The sequence below is a fragment of the Thamnophis sirtalis genome, unplaced genomic scaffold (assembly GCF_051295495.1).
Source record: "Thamnophis sirtalis isolate CommonGarterSnake01/CBP01778 unplaced genomic scaffold, rThaSir2_p1.2 scaffold_1, whole genome shotgun sequence".
Classification (NCBI taxonomy): Eukaryota; Metazoa; Chordata; class Lepidosauria; order Squamata; family Natricidae; genus Thamnophis; species Thamnophis sirtalis.
Genome location: NW_028261381.1, coordinates 102,956,647 through 102,983,786, shown reverse-complemented (window position 1 = coordinate 102,983,786; position 27,140 = coordinate 102,956,647). Strand labels below are relative to the sequence as shown.

The 27,140-nt window shown below is 38.4% G+C and overlaps 1 protein-coding gene across 2 annotated transcripts in view; it reads right to left on the bottom strand.

Moving 5' to 3' along the window:
* Positions 1 to 27,140, bottom strand: part of CD82 (CD82 molecule) — a 76,425-nt gene that overhangs the window by 32,598 nt on the left and 16,687 nt on the right. For both annotated transcript variants that reach the window (XM_087719941.1, XM_087719939.1), the window contains exon 2: positions 7,286 to 7,381. In XM_087719941.1, the coding sequence (XP_087576067.1) occupies positions 7,286 to 7,348 (63 nt within the window). In that variant the 5' untranslated portion in view covers positions 7,349 to 7,381. The remainder of the gene's footprint in view (positions 1 to 7,285; positions 7,382 to 27,140) is intronic.

Here is a 27,140-nt window from a genome sequence, read left to right as displayed (position 1 = left end):
ATTCCGACATAGTCAGCTGAATGTGGCAGATCAATCACAATTGTTGTCATCAAAAGCATCCTTTGTTAAACAAGAAGCATCTATATTTGTCTTGCTACAGATCTTTCTTCTTTCATAAAATGATGGGTTTCATTTCCTTTGATTTTAAAACCAAACCAGCAGCAATCACTCTGTTTGTCTGTAAGGAAATATCTCTAAGACGATGACCCAATTGGTCACAGGTTGTTTTGTCTGAGATATACAACCAAATGTCACAATTTCCAAAATTTATGCAGGAACAACAAATACATTTGAAGAACAAATCAAATAGTTCTGTACTGACATTCATGAAATGATACATCAAGTACCAAAACATATATAGTATTCATTGTAGAGTCCAACAGCAAAATTGATGAAGGTTACTTGAATATATGACATCTCAAACTGGATTGTACTACAACTAAACCAATTCAACCAAACCAGATGGATTCATAACTGGCTGACCAACCACACTCAACATGTAGTCCTCAATGGAACTGCATCTACATGGAGGGAGGTATGCAGTGTGGTACCCCGAGCCTCTGTTTTAGGCTTAGTACTCTTCAATATATTTATCAATGGATGAGGGGATAGATGGGGAACGCATCAAATTTGCAGACAACACCAAGCTGGCAGGAATAGCCAATTCCAGAAGATAGGCTTTAGATACAGAAGGATCTTGACAGACTTGAACATTGGGCGCTATCCAACAAAATGAAATTCAATGGTAAAAAAGTAAGGTTCTACATTTCAGCAAGAAAAACAAAATCAGAGGTACAGTATATGTGGTACCTTGTTCAATAGTGGTGACTGTTGAGGGATCTTGGAGTCCTAGTGGACAATCCTTAAATATGAGCCAGCAGTGTGCTGCAGCTGCCAAAAAAGCCAACACAGTTCTAGGCTGTATAAACAGAGGGATAGAATCAAGATCGCATGAAGGTTAATACCACTTTATAATGCCTTGGTAAGGCCACACTTGGAATACTGCATCCAATTTTGGTCGCCACAATGTAAAAAAGATGTTGAGACTCTAGAAAGAGTGCAGAGAAGAGCAACAAAGATAATTAGGGGACTCGAGGATAAAACATATAAAGAACGCTTGCTGGAACTGGATAGGTCTAATCTTATGAAAAGAAGGACTAGGGGTGACATTATAGCAGTATTCCACAAAGAAGAGGGAGTCAAGCTATTGTCCAAAGTACCTAAGGGTAGAACAAGAAGCAATGGGTGGAAACTAATCAAGGAGAGAAGCAACTTAGTACTAAGGAGAAATTTTCTGACAGTTAGAACAATTAATCAGTGGAACAGCTTGCCTCCAGAAGTTGTAAATGCTCCAACACTGGAAGTTTTTCAGAAGAGATTAGATAACCATTTGTCTGAAGTGGTGTAGAGTTTCCTTCCTAAGCAGGGGATTGGACTAGAAGACCTCTAAGGTCCCTTCCAACTCTGTTCTATTCTATTCTAATTACATCTTAAACAGCCAACAATGAGGAAAAACATATTTCTTTACTTTTGCTGCAGACTGCGGTTTGGACCACAACTATTTGTAGCCAAAGTCTGTTTCAGATTCAAATTTGAACATGCAGAAAATATGATATGAAAAAAATTATGTTCAGCTGAAATTAAGGAACAATATCAATTTGCTTAATTCCATGGAAGAACAACTAGATAGGAGAAAGGAAGAAATGTAAAACATCAATAAACCAGCACAGTAAACCAGTTCAGAAACATGTTGCATATACACATTAAAAAACTGAAAACAAGGAAATAAATCAGGAGCAGAAGAAACTATCCAAATCGCTGAACCAGAAAGAAAGCTAAAATTATGGGCAACAGAGATGAAGCAAATGAGCTAAATGCAGAAGTTTAACATAAAACTAGAAAAATAATAAAATTAGATTTCACAGAACATGCATGTAAATTTCAAAATTACATATATTTATCCTTCATACAGTAAAACTGTTCATTGCACTGAATATGAAAAATTACGGAAATACCTAAAAGAAAGGGGCATTCCAAAACACTTGATTCACTTGTACTATTCTATCAGTTTTTCTGTTAAATTTATATATTGAGGCAGTTTTGAGGAACTTTAATTTAGATGAATTGAAAATTGAAATAAAAGCATCTAAGACATCTACCCTATTTTTCAGAGTGTAAGACGCACCGGAGTATACGACACACCAAGGTTTTAAAGAGGCAATTTTTTAAAAAGTAAGTAGGTAGATAGAGGGATAGAGAGGGATAGAGAAATATGGTAGGTAGGGAGAGTCTGTGTGTGTGAAGGTAGGTAGGTAGAGGGATATATATATATATATAGATAGATAGATAGATAGATAGATAGATAGATAGATAGATAGATAGATAGATAGATAGATAGATAGATAGATAGAGAAATACAGTAGATAGATAGGGAGCAAGAGAAAGTAAGTAGGTAGGTAGGTAGAGGGATACAGAGAGAAAGAGAGAAATGCGGTAGGTAGGTAGGGACAAAGAGAGTGTGTGTAGGTAGGTAGGTAGGTAGGTAGGCAGGGGATGGAGAGAGAGAAATAGAAAGAGAAATACAGTAGATAGGTAGAGAGAGAGAGAGTAGGTAGGTAGATAGAGGGAGAGATAGAGAGAGAGAAATACAGTAGGTAGGTAGGTAGGAGAGAGAGAGTAGGTAGGTTGGTAGGTAGAGGGTTAGGGAGAGAGAAATAGAGAGAGAGAAAAATACAGTAGGTAGGTAGGAAGAGAGAGAGAGTAGGTAAGCAGGTAGATGTTTCCAGGTGTATTTATCCATGTGCTGGAGAAGGAAATCGCTGACAATCTGCAGCACCTAAGACTTTGTTTCTGCTGCCACAGCACTTGATCAATGTAATTCTCATCAATCAGTTAAAAAGCTTTTCAAAAGGAAAAAAAAAAGTTTTTGCACTCTGCAAACCTCCCGAAAACAGCCTGTTTTTCGCCAATATGGGCCCGTGTTTTTTAAAAAGGCATGAATAGCCTGGGGGGGGGATTGCAGAGTGTTCCTGTGGGGTTGTGGGGGGCAAAAATGAGCAAAAAATGGCCTGTTTTTCATGAAATCGTGCCCGTTTTTTGTCAAAAAAAATGCATGCATAGCCTTATGGAGGCTTATAGAGTGCTGCTGGGGGCTGGGGGGCACAAAACAGCAGGTTTTTTACTCATTTCCGCTCTCCTCAGCCCCCAGGAGCTCTCTGAAAGCCTCCATAAGACTATGCACGGCCATTTTGGTGAAGGGGGTGGGGTTTCGGGAGGCAAAAAATGCTGTATTCAGTGTATAAGATGCACCCAGATTTTCAGCCTTTTTGAGGAAAAAAGGTCTGTATTATACTCCGAAAAATACAGTAGATGACATTGCCATACTGTAAAACTGAATAGGATATAAAAGTGAAAGCAGAAATTTAAAAGACGAGATTGCTTCAGAACACCAAAAATAATATATGGTAGTTGTGATGATAATTGGAAAATCAAAATCAGTAAGGAAATTAATCATTCCAGAACTTTATTTTTCTCAGGTCCATAACTGAATAAACAAAGACCTCAAAGTTAAACAATTGGAGAACTGCAATGACTATCATGGAAATGATTTCAAAAAGCAATGTTTTGATACCAAATGCAGAATAATGAACATGACCATTTTTCCTATAACTACCTATAGTTGCAAAACAAAGTTTGAATAATAAGAAAAGAAGATTAAAAAACCGAGACTCCCTCAAATTATGGGTTTGGAGATTACTACCTACATCCCTTGGACAGCAAAAATGAGGAACAAGAAGACCAACATTGAACCAGAAATACCACTGGAATCTAAGATTACCAAGCAGGCTGACTAATTTTGATCATGTCATATATTTGAATTCCTTGCAAAAATCAATTATAGTAGGTACAGTTGAAGAAACTACAAAACAAGACCAGCAAGTAACATCCTTGAGAGGTTCCATCAAGCAAAATACTGCTTTAAACCTAGAAATATTAAATAAAGATGTAAAATATTAGAAAGAATTTAGAATAATCCATAAAGTCTCTGAAAGTTGGATGTGACTGAACAGATGAAAAGAAGCAAGCAGAGGAATCAGTTCAATATGATGGTGCTTTCTGAAATATGAGGCATGCATTTCATCTCAATAAAAATATTTTGATGTTGGTATTTTCTAATATGGTGTACAGTGTTTAAAAAATGAAAATATCTTACTACTCCTAGCAACTAGCAGAATAGTTATAGGTCTCAATCCAGCTATTATGCAAAACTGCCAACAAGTCAGAAATAATGTACATTTCAAATCTCATTTTTATTTCCAGTTTGTGATTCACCATATTTTACCATTAGACAAATGCAAAAATGTAATCTAGATAAAATAACTCGGCTGAGTCTTGATGAAATAAATAAAAATAAAAAGTAAAGCTAGAAATAAAACATACAAGTTAAATAGTTTCCTCTAATAGTTGGCAGTTCCAAATAAGCTTACCAAAATCTTCATTTTTATTATCTTTATCCTTTATTAATATTTAAAAGATAATTTAACCCTTTTTCTTCTTATAAACAGCCAGGAGAGAAAGCATGGGTTATAAAATCTTCTTTACAATATACTCAACGTTTAATTGGCTAAAATATTGTAGAAATAATAAGTTAGAAATGCACCATGTGGGTAGTATTTAACTGGTAGTCTTCTGCAAAGGTTACCACCACCACCACCACCACCACCACCACCATAACCACAACAACAACAACAACAACAACAACAAAATACATAAAGCAAAGGGTGGTCGAGGACTCCTACAAGTAAAACAGACTGTGGAAGAAGAAAAACACAGCTTGAATGATTACATCCAGAAAAGTGAAGAACCAATGATTAAGGAAGTAAATAAAGGAGGCTTTTTAAAGACAACTAAGTCAAAAGCTGAATATAAGAAAGAAGTAATTGAGAAGTGAGCTGAAAATTGGAAAAACAAAGCTATGCATAGCCAATACTTGAAAAGTGTGTTGTCCTGATTGTAATTGGAGCCCTTGGAGCAATACCTAAAGGGCTACCTTGCTATTTGGAAATTTTACATTTATCAGACTTGAACATTCTGATTCTACAAAAAACCACTCTACTTGGAACAGCTTACATCCTCCGACGTTACCTTAACAGTTCCTTGGTTAGGAGTTGAGCTGTTGAGCTACCAACCAGTCATCAAGGGTTGTGAATCTCACCAAAGATTAACCACATAATAATATAATACATAAACTTATTATAAAAATAATAAGTCACCAAAATGATTCCTGGAACATCCGTAAAAATTACCATGCACCAGGAATGAAAAACTGAACATAGAATTGAAAATAGTAAAACAAGGGGTTAAAATATTGTAGGATTTCTGGATACAGATTGATGCTCTTGGTTCATAATGCATCAGATATAACTGTGGCTGAAAAAAATAAATTATGGGTAATTGATGTGGCAATACCAGGAGATAGTATAATTGAAGGCTAGGAATTGGAAATGATCACAAGTATTAAGATCTAAAAATTAAAAGATTATGGTATAAATTTGCCACTGTGGTCCCAGTGGTTTTGGCATGTTAGGTGCCATACCAAAACCCCTGGATGACACTTAGAAAACCTGTGCATTGACAAAATTTGTATCTGTCAATTGCAAAGAGCCATTCTGCTTGGACTGCACATATATTATGACATTCCAGGTTCTCAAGAAGAACTCAATGCTTTTGAAAGTCAACACCAGCTAAAGAAGTGGCAGCTATGAATTCACATTCTTGTGAACAGATAATATATATAACATGATTCCTCCAAACCTTTCATACCAAGCCCATATTAGTGCTGGCTGCAAAGAACTGTAATTTAGCAACATTTAGAGACACCCAGATTCAGTGCATTTCCTATGTGGCCCTTTTGTATAAATTTATATCTTCATTTTAAAAAATCAAGATACTAGTACTTTTGTTAAAGGAGCCCATCTAAAAAGGGAGTGAAAGGGGAAATAGTCAATATTTGTGACAGCTCACTGCAAGAGCAGGAGAGATCTATTAGTTAATAGATTATATGGCCCTCTGCAACTGAATGGTGACATAGAGAACTTTGATACAGACATCATTTTTAAGAATAGTTGATCTTTATGTCTAGTCTCTTTTTTCCTGATTTTTGTCCTAGAAATAGATTTACTGCCCATCTTGACCACTGTAGTGATGTTGCATAAAACAGAACATCCTTTTAGAATGGGCTTGATTAACATGTGTTGGCTACCGATTTGGCAGTGTGCCAAAGAGAGTGTACAACACAAAAAACATTTAAACCAAAACTTTTACAGATAATACACAATCAATACCATGTCTTTAGCCAATGGGTTTTTTTTTCCCTTTGAGAATCATTTTATATGGGAAAAATGTAAGGCATTCATTATTCTGGCTAATTAACAAGTTACTGAATTGTGAAATGAGACCATTAACATAATATTTTGATGATTTCAATAATACCGAAAAGCTAAATAAGTCTAAAGTTCTTAATGAAGTTTAATCAACCAGTTTACATTATTGTTAACTCAATTAAAGATATCTTCACAGAGTTGATTAGCTTAAATTGCATAAAATGTTTCTATTATGTATTCTATTATTCATTTGCAATATGCCCTTTATATGGGTCATCATAAAACAAGGTAAGACAGTATCCTGACTACAGTTAACAATATCTTTGAATACAGTAGCATTTTAATACCCTCCTAAATGTTTGAGAGTCCCAGAAGTCATTAACTATTCCTCCCAGTGGCTGGGGCCATGTTACTGAGGCTATTTCCTAAACATTTGGAAGCCATCATTTTGGCTAATTCTTCTTTAGAGTAATGTTTTTAAGGGGGGGGGGACCCTTAATGTCCAGATTGTTACCCAGCCCTCCATATCTTCAATATTGCTAAATGTTCCTCAATTCAACTGAATATAAACATATTTATTTTTCCCTATATGATCATTAAACATCACATTCAGTTTATGCCTTGTGTTGGTGCCCTTTGGCAATGACTTTGTGATAGCTGAAACCCTTGTTTCTAATAAGTCTTATGATTTACTTGCCTAGCTGTTAGGCAAGGAAAGAGAAGGGAAAACTACGCTGAACTACGACTCTCAGAAGACTCAGTATGTGTCATCAATGGTGAGAAATGTCCTAGGGGTAATTCAGCAACATCTGGAGGACCACTGATTCACTTCTCCTTGCATAAATCCTCTCCGTGTTAAAATTTAAAAGCAGCGTATTCATATTCTGTCTGCAAATACTTACAAAGAAAAGGAGGTTGAAGAGGAAAAGAAAATATTTTGTGACTTTCAGGCAGCCTGATGCCATCTTTCTTCTTCTTCTTCTTCTTTTTCTTCAGACCTAGGAAGTAGAAGGAACTAGATGAGTGGCCATCTTTGATATTATTTTGCTCTTTTCATCCACCCCTATTGCACACCAGATATGCCAACTAACTCAACATAGGATTCACATTGTCTTTCCTTTTTAGTATTTGTTTTCCAATAGACGGCTTGATCTGTTAAAAGGAAATGTTCTTATGTTTCTCCTATTCAAAATTTGAAAGAAAGAAAAGAAGGAAGGAAGGAAGGAAGGAAGGAAGGAAGGAAGGAAGCCTTCTAACCGTACACAAACAGAAATGAAACAGCTGTGCAACATGCTTTATAGTTTGTGTTGATATTTCAAAGTTGGAGACCAATGCTGAATAGAGACAATGTGCATTTGCCTCATCTAGTCAATCATCAGAGACTTTCATTTTCTTTCATGACTCACCAAAAACTTACCTTTTCCGTAATGTTTCCGTAAAGCTGTTAAAATAGGAAATCAGCTGGCAATTCTCATGACCCGTATTGAGCAACTAAAATCTGACAACATCCTTAATGACCTTCCACAACAATGCAACAGGAAATAAAACATGACAGTCTTAAGAGCAGCTAGTCCTTCAACCTGCAACAGATCAGCTCAGAGCTTCCTTGTGAGAGATAGCAATTCAGCAAAGGATAGTGGAATAAAGCCAGATATTCTGCCCCGTCTAAAACCTGCTTCTAATCCTGTTAGGTTATTTAGGTCAATACCAAGATCAGAATGGAATTGGAACATCTTTCTCCCCAGGCACTAGCACATTGTAGTATCTTACACATTATCTTATATACTACATTACATACTATGTATTATACTCCAAATTAAGGAGGAAAACATTTTCACAGGATAAAGAAATGGAATTACATTACTGAGAGTAGCTGAGTGAAGCATGAATGCAGATAAGATGCTGTAGGGTATGGTCAGCCTGTTTTCTAAAATTGGTATTTTCTATCTTAAGCATTTCAGAAACAGCTCTTCTTCTTTCCAAGATAAATAAGGGGAGGGGGAGGAAGGCAACTTAGGAAACATTTTCTTAAATTTAAATTATAGACACATTGCAAAAAAAGGTAATTGTTCCATGTATTTTAGTAGTGTAAGTATAACTGCTATTTATACAAGCAGAATTTGGTTGGGAGTTAGGCATCCACTCAAGATACTCCTTGGGCAAAATTTAAGTGAAGTTTGCAAATGCCACATTCAAGAATCATCTTCCAAGCAGAAACCCTTCAGCAAAAACCCTAAGCTCCCAGCGTTTTTAACTAGCAGGAACAACAGCTTGGAAATCTGGGAATTGAAGCTCCAACATATCTGGAGGATGCAAGGTTGAGCATCAAAATGGTTTCCCATAGAAGATGGCATAATAGGTTATTTTATTTAGGACAATGCTAAGGCAATGCAGGATTTCTAGACCTATTTAACTCAATACTTGGGAGTTCACACTATCATGCACATCTTGTTCATTTGGGCTTTATCAGAAAATAGATTGTTTTTCCTGTAGATGCAAATTCACAATCTATTCATTCCGATTTTGTAATATAAAACTCAGCCTTCTTTTTAGAAAAGCATACATCAGTAAGACCAAACATAGCATGTTTTGCTGCTCCACCTCTTTCTTCCTCCACTGCCTCAGCTTCCAAATAGCCTACTGAAAGAAGTGTAAAAAGATACTGTGGGAAAGAGAGAGAAGGGTATGAGGATATTTCCAGGTTTTTTTCCAATGGAAAAAAAATAAAAGAATTTCGAAAGCCGCTGCTGAATAGCTCCTCACGAACCCCAGGGAAATCCATCAGACAAAGCTACCGCAAACTGAATCAGCACTGCATTATTAGTTCAAATTCCTGTTTCACATATTAATGCCCAGCTATCATGTCCTGCAACATGCACAATATTATAAGTACAAAAGGCCAACTTTGGACTTCATGCACAAAAATTGGCATAAGCATCTGCCCATAGACCACACTCAACTCAGCTATAATCTGAAACTTTCCTAAACAGAGTTAAATCTTAATGTATCTTTAACCGTATTATCTTTAGCCCTAAGTTATTGAAAGAACCATCACAAATCTGTATCAACGGAATTTCAGTTTCTTTTAACTATACTCAATTTACTGGGCTCCATACCCAAAAGAGCCAACAAAACAGGTCCCTAAATACACACAAGCAAGCATTCACAGCTATATTCACTACTTACCCCTACTCCACTCTTGGCCACTACTATTACTACTGCTATTCCAACTACTTCTCTTGAGTCCTATTATTCCTACTAGAGAAAATTATCTCTTTCTAGCTACTTCAGGCTGCTTTACTTCTACACACAAACACCTCCTTGCCTCTCCTCTCTTTCACACACTACAATGCTCGCTCAGCACAGCACATTGTCCTGCGCACTGGGGAAAGGCTTAAACAGACAGGACAACAACAGCACAGGTGCTGGCTATTTTCTGGGTAGCTTGCTCTTTCTCACCCAGAATCAGTGATATTTTAGATTTAGATTTAGATTTTATTAATATTTGTAGGCCGCCCTTTTCCCTGAGGGGATTCAGGGCGGCTCACATAAAATCGGGGAGGGGGAATACAGACGTTAAACATAGAGACATATAATAAAATAGCAAACAACATACATTCATCATTCGGGAGGGGCAACTATCCTTGTCCCCAGGCCTGACGGGCTAGCCAGTTCTTCAAGGCTGTGCGGAAGGCTTGGATGGTGGAGAGGGTACGAATCTCCACGGGGAGCTCGTTCCAAAGGGTCGGGGCTACTACTGAGAAGGCCCTCCTCCTTGTAGTTGCCAGCCGACACTGGCTGGCCGATGGAATACGGAGGAGGCCTAATCTATGTGATCTTATTGGTCGCAGGGAGGTAATTGGCAGAAGGCGGTCTCTCAAGTACCCAGATCCACTACCATGTAGGGCTTTATGGGTGACCAGTAACACCTTGAAGCGCATCCGGAGCTCGACAGGTAGCCAGCGCAGCTCGCGGAGGATAGGTGTTATGTGGGTGAACCGAGGTGCACCCACAATCACTCGCGCGGCCGCGTTCTGTACTAGCTGAAGTCGCCGGATGCTCTTCAAGGGCAGCCCCATGTAGAGCACATTGCAGTATTCCAGCCTAGAGGTCACAAGGGCCCGGGTGACTGTTGTGAGAGCCTCCCGATTCAGGTAGGGTCGCAACTGGCGCACCAGGCGAACCTGGGCGAATGCCCCCCTGGTCACAGCCGTTAAGTGGTGGTCAAATGATAGCTGTGAATCCAGGAGGACTCCCAAGTTGCGAACCCTCTCTGAGGGGTATAAAATTTGACCCCCCAGCCTGAGTGATGGAATATTGATCGAATCTTTGGGAGGGAAACACAACAGCCACTCGGTCTTTTCTGGGTTGAGCACAAGCTTGTTAACCCTCATCCAGTCCATAACGGCTTCAAGGCCCCGGCTCATCACGTCTGCCGCTTCATTGAGTTGGCACGGGGCGGACAGATACAGTTGAGTATCGTCCGCATATTGATGGTATCTGATCCCGTGCCTGCGGATGATCTCTCCCAGCGGTTTCATGTAGATGTTGAATAGCAGGGGGGATAAGACCGAGCCCTGAGGCACCCCATAAGTTAGGGGCCTAGGGGACGATCTCTGCCCCCCCACTAACACCGACTGTGACCTGTCCGAGAGGTAGGAGGAGAACCACCGCAACACGGTGCCTCCCACCCCCACCTCCCGCAGTCGTCGCAGAAGGATACCATGGTCGATGGTATCGAAAGCCGCTGAGAGGTCAAGGAGGACCAGGATGGAGGAGTGTCCTCCATCTCTGCTCTCCAGAGATCATCGGTCAATGCGACCAAAGCGGTTTCTGTGCTGTAACCGGGTCTGAAGCATCGATCCATCAATGAACAATATCATTGTTTATGTATGTATGTATGTATGTGTGTGTGTATACATACATACATATATATATATACACATATATATGTGGCTAGCTGATGAGAACTAAATAGCTTGAAATAGATCTATACTAATCTCCCTTTATTTATCAGCACAAATATTACATACATACATACATACATACATACATACATACATACATACACATATATATATATATATATATATATATATATATATATATATATATATATAGAGAGAGAGAGAGAGAGAGAGAGAGAGAGAGAGAGAGAGAGAGAGAGAGAGAGAGAGAGAGAGAGAGAGAGAGAGAGAGAGAGAGTGAGTCACAACCCCTGGTAAGCCCCAATTATGGGAGGAAGCTAACTGCTTCCATCATCTGTCAATCGGCTCGTCACAAGAGTCCATCACAACAGAAACCCAATATTTTTACTGTTGCCTTTGTTATATTTGTACACACACACATATATATATATAAATAAAACACACACACACACACATATTTATTTATTTATTTATTTATTACTGGGGTGAAGTCTATAACACAACTACTCTTCTATATACAAACTATTGTTGGCCCTCCCATGTGAGAGATACAGTATTCTGCAGGAGCCAATCTGGGTTGGCCGCCAGGACCAAAGATTTAGTCTTCCATGCTTTCAGTCTCATGCTGGAGCTCATCCTCAGACAACTTCTCTCTACCAGAATGTGTTCCACAACATTCCTGCAACATTATCCGGGGATGTATATGTTTGCCTTCATTCAGTATATGCTTACATGCAGAAATAAGAGATTTACAAAAGCTATAGTTGAAAAAAACTAAACAGAGAAACCACTGCACAAAGGAATTTACCTTTCTCAAAGTAATTATTTTTATGATGGGAGCCTCACATTTCTTATAATTATATCCTTTACTGTGAAAACTGGATTCCATTCAAGAAGGGAAATACCATCTCTTGCCACTAAATGATTGGAAACCTATAATTGCTCTTATATGTGTGCACACATAAATACACACATTGATTTTCCATTCAGAAAGATTGTTCCCTGTGTTAATAAAAACTCATTTTTGTTCTTCTAATTTTCAAGCCCATAATATCTGCTTGTCCCAGTAATTCCTTAGGAATGTTATTCAGCTGGGCCAGTGGGAAAACAGCTATCTGAAACTCCACAAGTACGCAATATTTCATACAGTATGTGCATATTTTAGGTACTCTCAAGAATAAATTAATACATGAAAGGATCATCTGAGCTTGTGCAAGGAGGGCCTTCTCAGCAGTGGCCCTCCCCAAGGAGGAGGGCCTTCTCAGCAGTGGCCCCGACCCTTTGGAACGAGCTCCCCGTAGAGATTCGTACCCTCTCCACCGTCCAAGCCTTCCGCACAGCCTTGAAGAACTGGCTCGCCCGTCAGGCCTGGGGATAAGGATTCCTACCCCGCCCGAATGTTGTATGCATGTTGTTCATTATTTTATTATGTGTTGTAATCTCAAATGTTGTATTTCCCCCTTCCCTGGTTTTCTGTGAGCCGCCCTGAGTCCCCTCAGGGAAAAGGGCGGCCTACAAATGCAAATAAAACCTATAAAAACCTATAAACCTGCTGTACCTACCCATTGTGCTCATGGCATTTCTCTTTTTTCTGCAATTATATATATAGTAGGACAACCCTCATGGCCTTCCGTAAGAGCCTAAGGACCTGGGTCTGTCAGTTAGCTTGAGGCTCCAAAGACAAGATTTATAAACATAACTTTAACTCCAATCTCTTTAATCAAGCTATTTTTTTAAAAAAAGTTAGGGAAGAAAAGCAACTAAATGAGTAAGTATGGTGATCTTTTGAATAAGCCTTCTATATACTTTCCTCATACCTGCAGCAAACTAATAAGCAGTGGCAGAATTAATAATCCCCTTGTTTACTAATGGGAGTCAACCCATCCCTGGGGGCAATCAGCCAGGAAGTTTGTAGCTACCAATCAGATTAGGCTTGTCAAATACAGTCAAAATGAAATATCCGAAGATGGGTTTACGCAGTTCCAGTACATCATCATTTTGTAATTAAAAGTACACCACATGGGAACTGTTTCATCATCTACCAATGAAACCTCGCAGTTAAATCAGTTGCAAAAATGAATTATGCCAAATATTCAGGAATTTTGAAGCTGGAGAGATTTTTTAGTTTGAATTAACTGGATTTCATATTTGTAAATTGAGTTCTAAATGCAGAAGGCACAATGCCTGTAACAGTGTGGCACCAGGAGGAAACAACAGAGATCATAACTGCTATTCTAAACTCCAGTTTCTACAAGCCACTTTCTTTTGTGCAAGAAAATGAATTTTGCAGAATTGCATGCAAAGTTAGGCACCTGGTCAAATTGTATTCACCACTGAATCTCTGAAAGAATAGAATCTGACACAATCTATATAAGGGACAGAGTTAAACACCACAAATTTGAATGTATACTTAAGTTCAGCTGTTTACAGCTAGAAATAAGAATACAGCAGGTGAAGAATTTAGACACTCTTTCAGTTAATATTCTGCAACAACTCTTACAGAAAAAACAATTTCAAATGTCCCAAAGGTGCTTTTTCAAGTGTCAAAAGCACCTTTGGGACAACCATGACCAAATCTCCATAGACATTTAATAATTTCCAATCTATTTCTGAAATAAACCAGAAACTTTCTATTCATTTATTTTATTTCTTGCAACCTTTTATTTGCAGTACTGTTCTTAGAACACTTGCATGCACTGTGTCCACATTTTTCTCAAGATCATGCCTTTATTTTTACTCAACTGTAGCCCTATACAATTCCCTGTATCTGAATTATTCCTCCTGCTGTTTCATGGTAATGACTTCTCCATTCATTCTTCAGGTAGCACCTGAAGTGTGTAAGCTTGAGATGTTCAACTGAATGTAGAATAGCTTTCAGAATGTCATGGGTGTGGAAGGGGATTCATATAAATGCCTTTGTATAATTAATGTCTTCTTTATGGCTTCTCTGCTAATTAGGGTAAATAATGTCTCCAAAAAGCACATAAATACATTTTTTTTAAAGCTAAGGGACTTATGACAAAAAAAAAAGATAAGAGATTTATTATAGCATAAGGACTTTATCCCCTGCCCTACAGGGACATGGTGGGTCAGTAGCTAAGATGCTGAACGTGTTTATCAGAAAGGTCAGCAGTTCGGCAGTTCGAATTCCCAGTGTCGCGTAACAGAGTGAGTTCTCATTACTTGTCCCAGCTTCTGCCAATCTAGCAATTTGAAAGCACGTAAAAATGCAAGTAGAAAAATAGGAACCATCTTGGTGGGAAGGTAATAGCGTTTCATGAGCCTTCAGCATTTAGTCATTCCAGCCACATGACTATGGAGATGTCTTCAAACAGCGCTGACTCTTCAGCTTTGAAATGAAGATGAGCACCACCACCTAGAGTCGGGAACGACTAGCACATATGTGCGAGGGGAACCATTACCTTTACAGATACAATAGCTTCAGCTAGAAGCATAATTTTCATTTACAATAAAAAAAAGAAATAAAAGGTCCCATTGGCACTAAAGAATGATGTTCATAGCACTCCAGACACATATTTCAATTCCTAATAATCTATAGCAGGGAGGGCTACCAGGACCACTACCAGGCCATAGTCCAGTGGGAATCGGGCCCTCAAAGTGGTGGGTGAGCATGCAAAGCATCATTCAGGCATGCACAGGATTTAGGTTTCATGCATGAAACTATTCCCTCTTCCCTCGCTGCTGAAATTGTGAACGCTACCGCCGCCACCAGGCCACTGAACCAAAAGGGTTGGGGACTCCTGAGCTACAGTATAAATCTGGTAATATTTCTAATATTTATTGAATAAATCCAAAAGAATGGATTCACTTCTTTGCCAAAGTAAATCCCCCAGTCTTTGTACAAAGCAAGCTGAACAGAGACTCAAGGAGAGGAACCAGTTTTGCATATGGGCAGCAGATATGAAGAACTAGTTTCTTTTGCATGAAGTTGTTCAGCCAAGAGTCATTGAACTAAAAAAAACAAAAACAGTTGACAAAGAAAGATTGGGAATGAATAATACTTATCATTCTTCATAGCTAATGTTATTCTCATAGATAATGTGTCACAAATGGAAAATTTGGCTGTATAATGTTATAGTATAGGTTTGTATATATTTTTTCCTCTAGAAAATTTTAATTCCTAAGTCCCAATCATACTGAAAGATCTTTCACACACTATCATTCCAGTGAACTGCTAAGTTAACAGTGAATCTGGACTGCACTAAAGGAAAGGATGATAACAGACTATTTTCTCTTTGCAAGTGGAACAATGTCTTGATCAAAAATTTCTATTTAAGTATTGTAAAAATGCAAACTTGAGTTATATTGTTCCTGCCCTGAACTGGAATCTTTCCGCACCCAGAATACATATTTTCACTGCTGCCTACCCACGCCTAGATACATAACCTCTTGGAAACTCCCTCATGCCAATTATTAGACAGAGATAGATAGACAGACAGACAGATAGGCAGGCAGGCAAAGCTGTGAATCCACAGTATATTCTCCTTAAGGCAGGAAATAGGGTTCATGCCCAGAGTATATTTAAAGTGATATGCACCAATCTTATAATCATGTTGGCAGACAATTTGCTGCCCCTCTCCCCCTACCGATTCTTATCTTGCAACAGGAAGAACCAAATTGTGGTGTTTGGATAAATCGATAAAAGAGACTAGTTGATTTTTCCTGGCTTCCTCCTGCCAGTAAAATAGTACCAGCTGTTAAAAAAACAACCAAGTTAAAAAAAAGAACAGCAAACAAACGAACAAATTTCCAATCACTTTTCTTAAATGGTTTGAGATTGAAGCAATCCTAGGAAGCTGAATAGACCAGCAGATTTAACAAAAGTAGGAAAACATGCTTCCCACAGCTGATCAGGCCAAAGAAGAAGAGAGTGAATAGAATAGGGCAGCTTTTTCAGAGCCCCAAAACTGCTGATCTTGAGGATTTCCAAATAAATTCTTACCACGTTTGCCAGTCTCATTAGCTGATCCACAAACTGAGGGGATGGGAAGAGGAGGAGAGAGGAAGCTGAAGGAACAAGTAGAAGGAATGTGGGACTCAATATTAAAGAGTTTTCCACTGCAGTACAATATCAAAAAGGGTGATGCAGCAAAAAAAAAAAAAAGGTTTTCCCATTGCATTGTGCAACCTCTCTGCCCTATGACATTGTCAGCTAAACAACATTTGTTGCATTGAGCAGCTGCTGAAAAGCAAGGGAAAACAGTGAATGATTCTTCAGAAAAGAGTCACCAACCACATTACACAACTCATGAGAAGCCTGTCAGTCTATTTTTAAACATGGGTCGAGCACTTTTAACCTAACAGCTGATAGGGAACTTGGATTGCCCCAATGTACAGGACTGAGATTACCCCAATGTACAGCCCTTCTCCTGGGTGTATCATCTGTTAAGTGGGCTACTTTCTCAACAGCATTAAATCATTGGGGGAAAGTTTCTCTCCTGTGACATTGCACAGTTGTTAAATAGAAAACCCAATTTGAAAGAACTAATTTTCCTGCTCTGCAAAACAAAATAGCCCTAGAGGACAGGGCTCAGAATGGAATGGGTATGCCATCATCAGACTAACTAGCTAATAGAACCTAGACCAATCTTACCCATTGGGGCTTCATCTTACTATGCCAATGATGGATCAGTAAAAGCATGTCAGGTTGCAACCACTGTAAAAAATGTGTGTGACGGTAAAGTATTACTTATTATTATGAGCCTTGGTGGCTAAACTGCAGTACTGCAGGCTACTTTGCTGACTGCCAGCTGACTGCAATTTGGCAGTTCAAATCCCAGCAGGCTCAAGGTTGACTCAACCTTCCACCCTTCCGAAATGGATAAAATGAGGACCCAAATTGTTGGGGGTAATAAGCTGACTCTGTAAACTGCTTAGAGAGGGCTGTAAGCACTGTGAAGCGGTAGGTAAGTCTAAATGCTATTGCTACTTTAACACTGTGGTGGCACAATGGTTAGAAGGCAGTACTGCAAACTGCTTCTGCTGACTGCCAGCACTTCGGCAGTTCGATCCTCACCGGCTCAAGGTTGACTCAAGGTTGTATTTTGTGTAATTTTTTTTAAAAAAATAAAAAATAATTAATCACCTTGAAACTTGATGGACAAGTCATGTTGGGATATTCTTCATTTAATTCTCGAGAATTAATATTCTCTAGAGTTTAATTGCCTTGCTGATGGTAACAATTTTTTATTTTGCTCAAACAAGGCACATAAGCCACACAGAACCGAGGCAGAAGATTGCATTTTCACATTTCCATCCTTCCGAGGTCGGTAAAATGAGGAGCAAGATTGTTGGGGCCAATATTGTGACTATGTAAACCACTCAGAGAGTGCTGTAAAGCTCTGTGGATAACTATATAAGTCTAAGTGCTATTGCTATTAACAGAGATATAGCTAAGGATGACTTAATGTTGCCTCAGGCATGGGCTGGAGAACATATGACTGAAACACCAGGAGGACACAGCTGGAAGATACTTCATACAGTGGTTTGATGCAAGTAAGTAAGGGCTCTGTCGAAGATCTTGAGCATCAAATATCAATGGCTTTATCATACGTAAAAAGAGAAAAGGTTTTTTCCTATGGGTTAAACTATGTAGGCTACCTAGAAACAGTCAATATGAAAAATCGTACAGGGATAAGACCACTATTTTTCAGTTCGTCAACCCAGTATAATTACCTACTGAATTATAGCAAGATAATACTGGCATAATTACAGTATACAAAGCTGGGGAATGGTGGAAGTTATCCAGACAGTTACAAAACATAGGAAAATGTTTTGTAGTTCTCTGGGAATGCACAGCTGAAGCATCCCTAAATTAAAATGGACCAGTACACTTCACTGAGTTTATTCAGATTATTCTAATAGGGAGGAGGGATTTTTGAATAAGACTTTTTATTGAAAATTCTTCAAAGAACATAAAAACCTAAACTAAGCTAACCTAAACTAAGAAAAAGTAAAGTAAGAAAAAGAAGAAGGGAGGGGACAAAAAAAAGTACAGAGAGAAAGAATAAAAAGAAACAGAATCAGCTTCCAATTTCCTTTCCAGCAAATATATATAGAATTACATCTATCTTTCACTGCGTGGTTACAAAAGAAGTCACTTTTTTCCTACTTTCCAGTTTTTTCTAATCATCAAAACCACAAATCATAAGTACATTTTCCCCATTTTATGCAAAAAGACCAGATTTCCAATCAAGCATAAATGTAGATATTAATTCTTCTCTAATCATATTCACCAATAATTCCTCCATTGTGGATAGTGTTGAACTTTTTTCATTTTTGAGCATGTAATCATCTCACTGCAGTTATTTTAAAAAATGTCCCATGATGGGACATTTTTTTTTGTAGTTCCTTACCCATTAGCTTCAAAGAAAAGTTTCTGGTTTCAATTGTACTTTAACCTTTAAAATCTTCCAATTTAATACTCACAATTCATAAATTCTTCATTTAATCCTCCAGAATTAATATTGTCAAGAATTTAATTGCTTCACTGAGGGTAACAATTTTTGTTTGCTCAAAAAAGCACGTAAGCCACACAGAACCCAGTCAGAAGACTGTATTTTCACTTCCTACTATAGAATGTTCTACATAGTTGATAACCATTATGTTGGCTATGTGATCTGGTTTAAACATATGCACAAAAGCTTAAACCCAAGAGGTAATTTGTTTGCTCCATTTCCTTAACTACTATTGTAACATTAAAAGGCTTATTTCATACCCTTGAAACACCCATAGCACATTGAATCCTCCAATTTACTGTTGCCAATGCACTGGAAAATCCCAATGTGACTTGTCCACTGACAAGTTTCAAGTTGATTAATTAATTTTTATTTAAAGAAGTGTTTTTACAAAGTAAAAACAATGCATATTTAAACAGAAAAGAAAGGAAAAGTGGCAAGTAAACAGAAATGAAAGAAAAAAGACCAAGAAAGAAAAAAAACAAAAAGATATTCCATACATCAGAATTGTCAAATAACAGAGTTGGAGGGGAACTTGGAGGTCTTTTAGTCCAACCCTTTGTTCGAGCAGGAAAACCTATACCATTCCAGACAAGTGGCTGCCAGTCTCTTTTTACATCAATTTAAAGATAGATAGATAGATAGATAGATAGATAGATAGATAGATAGATAGATAGATAGATAGATAGATAGATAGATAGAGATAGAGATAGAGATAGAGATAGAGATAGAGATAGAGATAGAGATAGAGATAGAGATAGAGATAGAGATAGAGATAGAGATAGAGATAGAGATAGAGATAGAGATAGAGATAGAGATAGAGATATGTTTGATTCCCAGGAAGGGTATGGCTAGCTGATGAGAGCTAAATAGCTTGAAATAGATCTATACTAGTCTCCCTTTATTTATTTATCAGCACAAATGCAACACAAATGTAACAAAGGCAACAGTAAAAATAATGGCTTTCTGTTGTGATGGTCTCTTGTGACGAGCCAATAGACAGAGAAAGGAAGCAGTATGCTTCCTCCCATATTTGGGCATACCAGGGGTTCTGATACAATACCATACATACATACATACATACATACATACATACATACATACATACATACATACATACATACATACAATCTTTAAGATTACATCATGGGTCCCTTCTTTCCACATTCTGCTCTACTCTAAGACCAATGGTGGTGCAGTGGTTATAGTGCAGTACTTCAGGCTATTTCTGCTGACTGTCGGCTGACTGCAATTTGGCAGTTCAAATCTCACCAGGCTCAAGGTTGACTCAGCCTCTATCCTTCTGAGATAAAATGAGGACACAAATTGTTGGGAGCAATAATTGACTATGTAAACCATTTAGAGAGGGCTGTAAAGCGATATATAAGTCTAAGTAGTATTGCTATTGCTATTTCTAATTATCAAATCATAACTTCAATTTTTTAATGTTTTCACCAATAAAAAAACCAGTGATGCTGAAGTTCTACATTAAATGCACTGGCCCAGGGTCCCAAGGCTTAGAGGATAATTTCATAAAAATACAAATGTCAGCATTCATAGGTAGTGTTATCATCACCTAAGTAGCATACACCATCACCTAGAAAAACCATATTCTTGGGCCAGGACTAAAGTCAGTCATATTAGCTGTTCAATGTGGTTAAATGTTTATATGCATCTTAACATCCCATCTCTGAAATAACTGAGACACATATATTGCAAAAGACACAGGAGGCTATCTATATCAACATCAGTCCAAGTGCAGCCTTTATACACTTAATATTTCTAGATTGCATGATTTAAGGCAGTGTTTCTCAACCTTGATCACCTGAAGATGCTCTGCTGGTTGGGGGATTCTGGGAGTTGAAGTCCACGCATCTTCAGGAGGGCCAAGGTTGAGAAGCACTGATTTAAGGAGACACGTGATGTTATAATCAAACATTAATTAAAAGCTTAAAAGCACTCCAAGCATTAGATTTCTGGATTCTTCCATGTTACTTTTCACTAATCAACCCCCAATAATGGCCTCCATCCTCATTTTCCCCATCTCCTCGCCCTAACTCAAACAACCCAACTTCTGACATCAGTATTCAATTTTGTCTAAAGGAGCAACAAGCTACGTCTTCTCATTATGTTGAGTAGCAGTTGTTCAGTCTATATTAAGCTAAAGGGGAAATTTCAGATTTTTTTAAACAAAGAAAACAAGGAAAATCTTATTAGCAGCATCACATTAATGAACAGATTTTTATACTCACTGGACCAGAACAGAATGGCGCCTATTACTGAATAGTTGGGTGATCCTAATGCACTAAATAGAACAGCATGGATACTTGTTATTTAAAGAATTGGCAAGCTTCATAACCAAGTCCCAACACTGATTTGTCAACATTATCCTAAGTCTCCTCTACCATTTGTTGCACCATGGTCAAAAAGCCACAAGAGCATTTATCACTTTGACCGGAAGAATCTATGCAGATGGAGCTCTGGCTAAGTGAGGGGCTGGGGAAGAACATACATATGGTGTCAAGTACCACAGGAATTTGGCAACTGAAGAAGAGGCTGGATTTATACAGGGAAGTACATATGGAGAACCGGGGTGGGTGGGGTGGGAGGGATTCCAAGGGCTCCAGACAGGCATATGTGTTGCTGCATTTCAGTCCAGATCGTCTGGAGATGGGCTAACTTAAGAACAAAAGCAGGCTGGGTGGCCTCTTCCAATTGCACAGAGCATTATGCTTTAAATTTGGAGATCACGTGCCCACCAAGCCTGAACAGAATCAGATTTGTGCAACTCCAACTTGAAACTTGGACATTTTAAGAGGCGGGAGGACTGTAATCTCAAAAGTTAGGGCTCCCTTTATTATTCCTAAATTCATATAGGCCATTAAGTCGTCGGTAGAGAACTATAAGGAGTACTTAGGATTCTCAGGTTCTTCAAAAGGAGCTAACAGGGATACATTTGCTTCTTGTAGCTGAAGGATGGAATAACACAAAAGACCCATGAGCCAGCAAAGGATGGTTTGGAATGGCTGCAAAAAAGCTTCTACAACTGAAACATGCAAAAATAAAATATAATACAAAAAATATTTTAGGCATTTTGTATTTAGGCATTTCAGCCCAAAAGATTCCCAGAAAGGGTGTTTTTTTTTAAGACTTAATGGCACATTCTTGCTCTCAAGCTTATAATGAAATTGACCCAGCATAAAATGAAAAGAAATTGGGAAGGAAGAAGAAATAAGCATGTTCAAGCATTTGTTCCTAATTTAGCCTTTTGGCAATTCACACTGAGGAAATTGATGCCATCAAGAATGCCAGAGAGTAGAGAGCTCTAAGCATGAGGCAATAAGAGAACAAAAAACATGTCTAGGAAAACTTCTCTTAAGTATGTATCAAAATCAAGAGTTGTATGTACTTGTCCTGTGATGGCGAACCTATGGCACATGTGCCAGAAGTGCCACACGGAGCAATCTCTCTGGGCACGCGAGCCATCGCCTATTGGTCTTCCAGGTTCCAGCACGCTAGCCAGTTGGTCGTTGTGCAGGAATACAAACCAGAAACCAGAAAACCAGGTGGCCAGTGGACATGTGCATGCCATAAACCAAGAGATCAGGCGGCTGCTTTTCCAGTTTCTGGCATGTGCATGCTAGCTGGCCTTCATGTGTGCAGGCATGCCAGAAAGCGGAATACCAGGTGGCTGGTGAGCATGTGCACACTAGAAACCGGAAGATCATCTTCCCGATGCATACATGTGCACCGGACAACTACTTTTCCACTTTCTGGCACATGCCCACGCGCATACATACATGCTCCCATTTCAGCACTTGGTGCTGAAAAGGTTTGCCAACACTGCACTAGTTGATAAATAGCTGGAAATATCCACATTTTCCCACATCTGAAGAGACTTAAATTCTGCATTCACAGGATTTTAACACTAACAACCAAGACTGCACTGCACACCTATTCCAGTTTCCCTTTGACAGGTTGGAGAGTTTTTTTGGAAATAAAAAAGATACACAGTCGGGTTCTTAGATGATTTTGGCAAACTAAGCAGGTTTGGATCTCAGGAACAGCAGACCATCAGAACATTCCAGTGCTGTAGGCTAGACTGGGAATCAGAACCTTATCCCCAACATAGGTTAATGGCAAATCGTTTTCCTATCATTGCCAAGAAAAAAATATGAATGCATCCATGAAATCCACAGGAATTCAGCTTGAGCTGAAGGAAACTCATAAAAAGTGGAAGACCTGGAAGGATTACATATCCAGCAGCTTCATTCGGAGCCTCTATAAAATTCTGTGGTAGCGGAACAAAAGCCTAACTTGAAAGCATCCAGAAGTTTTTATAAAAGCCTTCCTGTGTATGTTCAAAACCAATTCTCCAAACTATTGTCTATCTATTGGCAAAAGTATTTATTGCCTGGAACTATGCTACCCATCAACATGGTGAATGTTCTCCTCTACTGGGAGTACTACATGCTTAAAAGCAACACAAGAAACCATGGTAAGAACTTCAGGACCTTATTGCCCATAGTTAATGCATCCCAAGCACCTAGTGATGCTAGCATTAAGTAAGATATATTAGTGTTTGCCTAACATGCTCAGAAGCATGTGCAAGGCTGCCTTCAAAACTAATTAAAAGCATTCTTTAGTACAAAATGAGATTTGGATATTTTCAGGGTTAAACCATACTTATACTTTGAGACCAGCTAGGCCAACTGTGTCAAACATATGGCCCATGGGCCAGATGCATCACGTGCTAACCACACCCACACCCGGTTTAGTAAAGGGAGGGAGTCACGATACATCACATGATGACAATGTGATGCCCATGAGTTTGACACCCCTGAGATAGGCCAACACCAATTTGATTCTAGGTTCAATTTAAATCGCTGATATTGGAAACCATAAATGGCTATGAAACTATTCATTGAAAGATCATCAATGTCTAATTGAATCCACCTAAAACAACGATGGCAAACCTTTACAGCACTGAGTGGGGCCGCAACCCAGAAGAGGAGCTGCTGAAGGGGGATGTGCATGCCGGGAAATGAAGTTCCAGTTTCTGGTGCGCATGCACCCTGGCCAGCTGATCTTCTGGTTTCTGGTGCACATGCGCATGTGATGATCAGCTGGCCACCATGCATGCACATGATGGAAACCAGAGGACCAGCTCTTCCGGTTTCCGGCACTGCCACATACGCAAAGGCCAGCTGATCATCAAATGTGCATGCACGCCACAAACCTAGAAGAGGAACAGGCAACATCACACATGCCAGGTAGCATGGCTCTGCATGCCGCTTCGGGCACATGTGCCATAGGTTTGCCATCATGTACTTAGAAGTTAAGCAGAGCCAGGCCACCGGTTAGTTCGGACTGTCAGAGATTTTTCTGTGGTTGATTGATATTTGAAGCATTCTTTCTATGGTAAGTGGCAGCTATTTTGTTTTTAAACTTTTTTTTTTTGGTTGAAACAATAGGATGGAGTTTTTGAACCGTCAGTTACAATACGGATATTAGTTGCCCCATTCAAAATGATTGTATATAGTTTTTATGAAACCATTTAAAACATTGCACTATTTTAAATGAAAAACAGAACTAAAAAGATTTTTTTGGGAAGGTGATATCTGTACAAGATGTACAGCTGTACTTTGAGATATTTATTCCCCATAATCAACAGCCTCAACATTTATGATAATAGTTTCAAAACCACAGGCGCATGGAATGACTTTCAAGAATTAACTGGATAAAACGAGACCCAGGACAGGGCAGGGCAGCTGAAGGATCCAGTAAGGCCTACTTATGTTACCACTTCATCACAAGAAGAGGTGGGGAAGGGAGCAAAAATATGTGAACCATTTATTTCCCTGTATCTATGTATGGATTTCCAGATCAAATGCAATTTACTGAAACCAATTACATTGATTGAGTCAGCAAATTCTTTTCCACAATGGAGCATGCTTATTAGGTTAAAATGAAGCTGCAGCAATGACCAAGAGGCTTAGAGAAGAACTTCTAGCCCCAGAATTAGCTATATATAGCTTGGAAGAGAAAGGCATGTTCAGTAAGGTATACAAATGACTGTGATAGTAGTTAGGAACTGTAATCCCAGGGATACTTATTTTTTTAAAGCTGCACTTATCAAACATGGATAAATTCCACTATAGTGCAAGAATGAATAAAGCACCTATTTATTTGGCTTATATTAGATTAGATGCTGCATGAAGTGAATCTGTGGAGATAATTATTAAACAGGGGAAAATGCCAAGGAAAGATAAAAGTATATGAATTGATTTTTATAACGTAAATGAACATTGAAAGGAGGTCTTTATCAGGGTTTTCCAATAGCAAGCTTGATAGGACTTCTCTTCAGTCTGGGCCTTACATTAATGGAGGCTTATTGCCATTGTAGGTCACAATGTAATTTCAAAAATATAAAATATACAGTTCCACAATTAAAATAGGAAGGATATCCCCTTGTTTCCTTGCTTTTAATGTTGTAAACTGCCCAGAATCTGGTGGAAATGGACAGCTTCTGAATTCAAGAAAATGTATAAATGAAGAAATAAGTGATATGAAGAATACATATACTTCCACTTTACCACAAGTGGCCATGAAGATGGTAACTGCAATAGCCTGATAAACTTTGACCTCTTTTTTACATGTATTTCGCACACAACACCGCAAAATAAAAATTGGGGCTTCCAATTGTGCAGTTGCATCAAAGTCACCGTCATCCTGTGGATACTCTCCGCATTCAGAGAAGAGGGTGTTACAGTTATTATAGCAATAGCACTTAGACTGATATACCACTTCATAGTCCTTTCTAAGTGGTTTACAGAGTCAGCATATAGCCCCCAACAAGCCCCATTTTACTGACCTCGGAAGGATGGAAGGCTTTGTCAACCTTGAGCCAGTCAGGATCAAACAGCTGGCAGTTGGCAGAATTAGCCTGCAATACGGCATTCTAACCACTGTGCCACCAAGCTCTTATATATGTAGTGCTTATGATATAAAGAAAACAGATTAGTGCATTCCCACACAAGCTAATCTAAAGATTCACTTGCATAAGTTTTATTCAACATATGATAAGACAGATCTCTCTCTCTCTCTCTCTCTCTCTCTCTCTCTCTCTCTCTCTCTCACACACACACACACACACACACACACACACACACGAGAAAGACCCTGCTCATTTGCTATTCATAACAACTTCAAGAAACCCATCTCACTAGACAGTGTTTCTTCTGCTTTAGCTAAAGCTGCAAAGAAAGCTACAACATGAAGCTGTTGCCAATGCCAGCAGCATCAGAAAGTCCACTGAATTAGTTTATATCTCCCCAAAGCAATTCAAAGGTACCTAATTCAATTCAATGCCTCAAATCAAATCATCAATTCGAACACTGAGAGTGAATCTCTTTTAAATCATTGCTTCAAAATGAGTCTTCACACAGTTCTATGCCTAGGCTCCAGGTGTACAATTTCCTAATACTATTGTAATAAGATAAATATAGATTCCTAAATTACATTAAGTATAAAATTTGCGTGGAAAAAAATTCAAAAGTTACAGAATATTTTCTACTGACTTCAGAAATTGCTCTGACTGGATTATACTCGAGAGACTCAATGATGCATGAAACTTGAGGTGTGGAAGCCAAAAAGGTAAGGAATGTTTGACGTAGGAAGTTCCACAAAAAGTACTAAAAATTGTAGTTATTGCAGTAATTATTTCATAAAGTTCAGAATAATATAATAATTTTACTGTATGAATGAGCGCAGGGTAATTTAGTATCACTATTTTTCAGAATCTGTGTATGGAACCTGAGTGGTACATATTAAATTACTAACCCTGAATATTGTTTTGGTTTCTATTAGCAAAAGATAATCCTAGTTAACACAGTTTTGGGCAGAGAGAAGAAACTAATTATAATGTTACTGAGTTCAACTCAAGGGTTCAACTTATTTCCATTCCTAAGAGAACACATGTTTTTAAAGGTTTAATTACATTACACTTTATGTGGCATAACATGTAATTTTGCATTTGCCCTAGAGTGAGTAAGAACTTTTGGGCATCTTGTTTCTGGTGCTATGATGCAATTGGGGAATAAGGCTACATGCTTAATCTCCATAGTACAATCTTAAAATTTATCAATATTGTATGTCTGTTGCATCTTCTTTCTAGTTTAGAAGAGTCCCTAAAACCCCATGCTGTTCCTCAAATCACTGGAAGCAATTCTTAACTTGCAAGTAAATTATAATTTTTAAGGTTGCAGACAGGGAAATAATACAATCATAATTATATTCACTAGATTCATTTAATTACATTTCAATTTAGATATATGCCTTGTTCTAGCCTT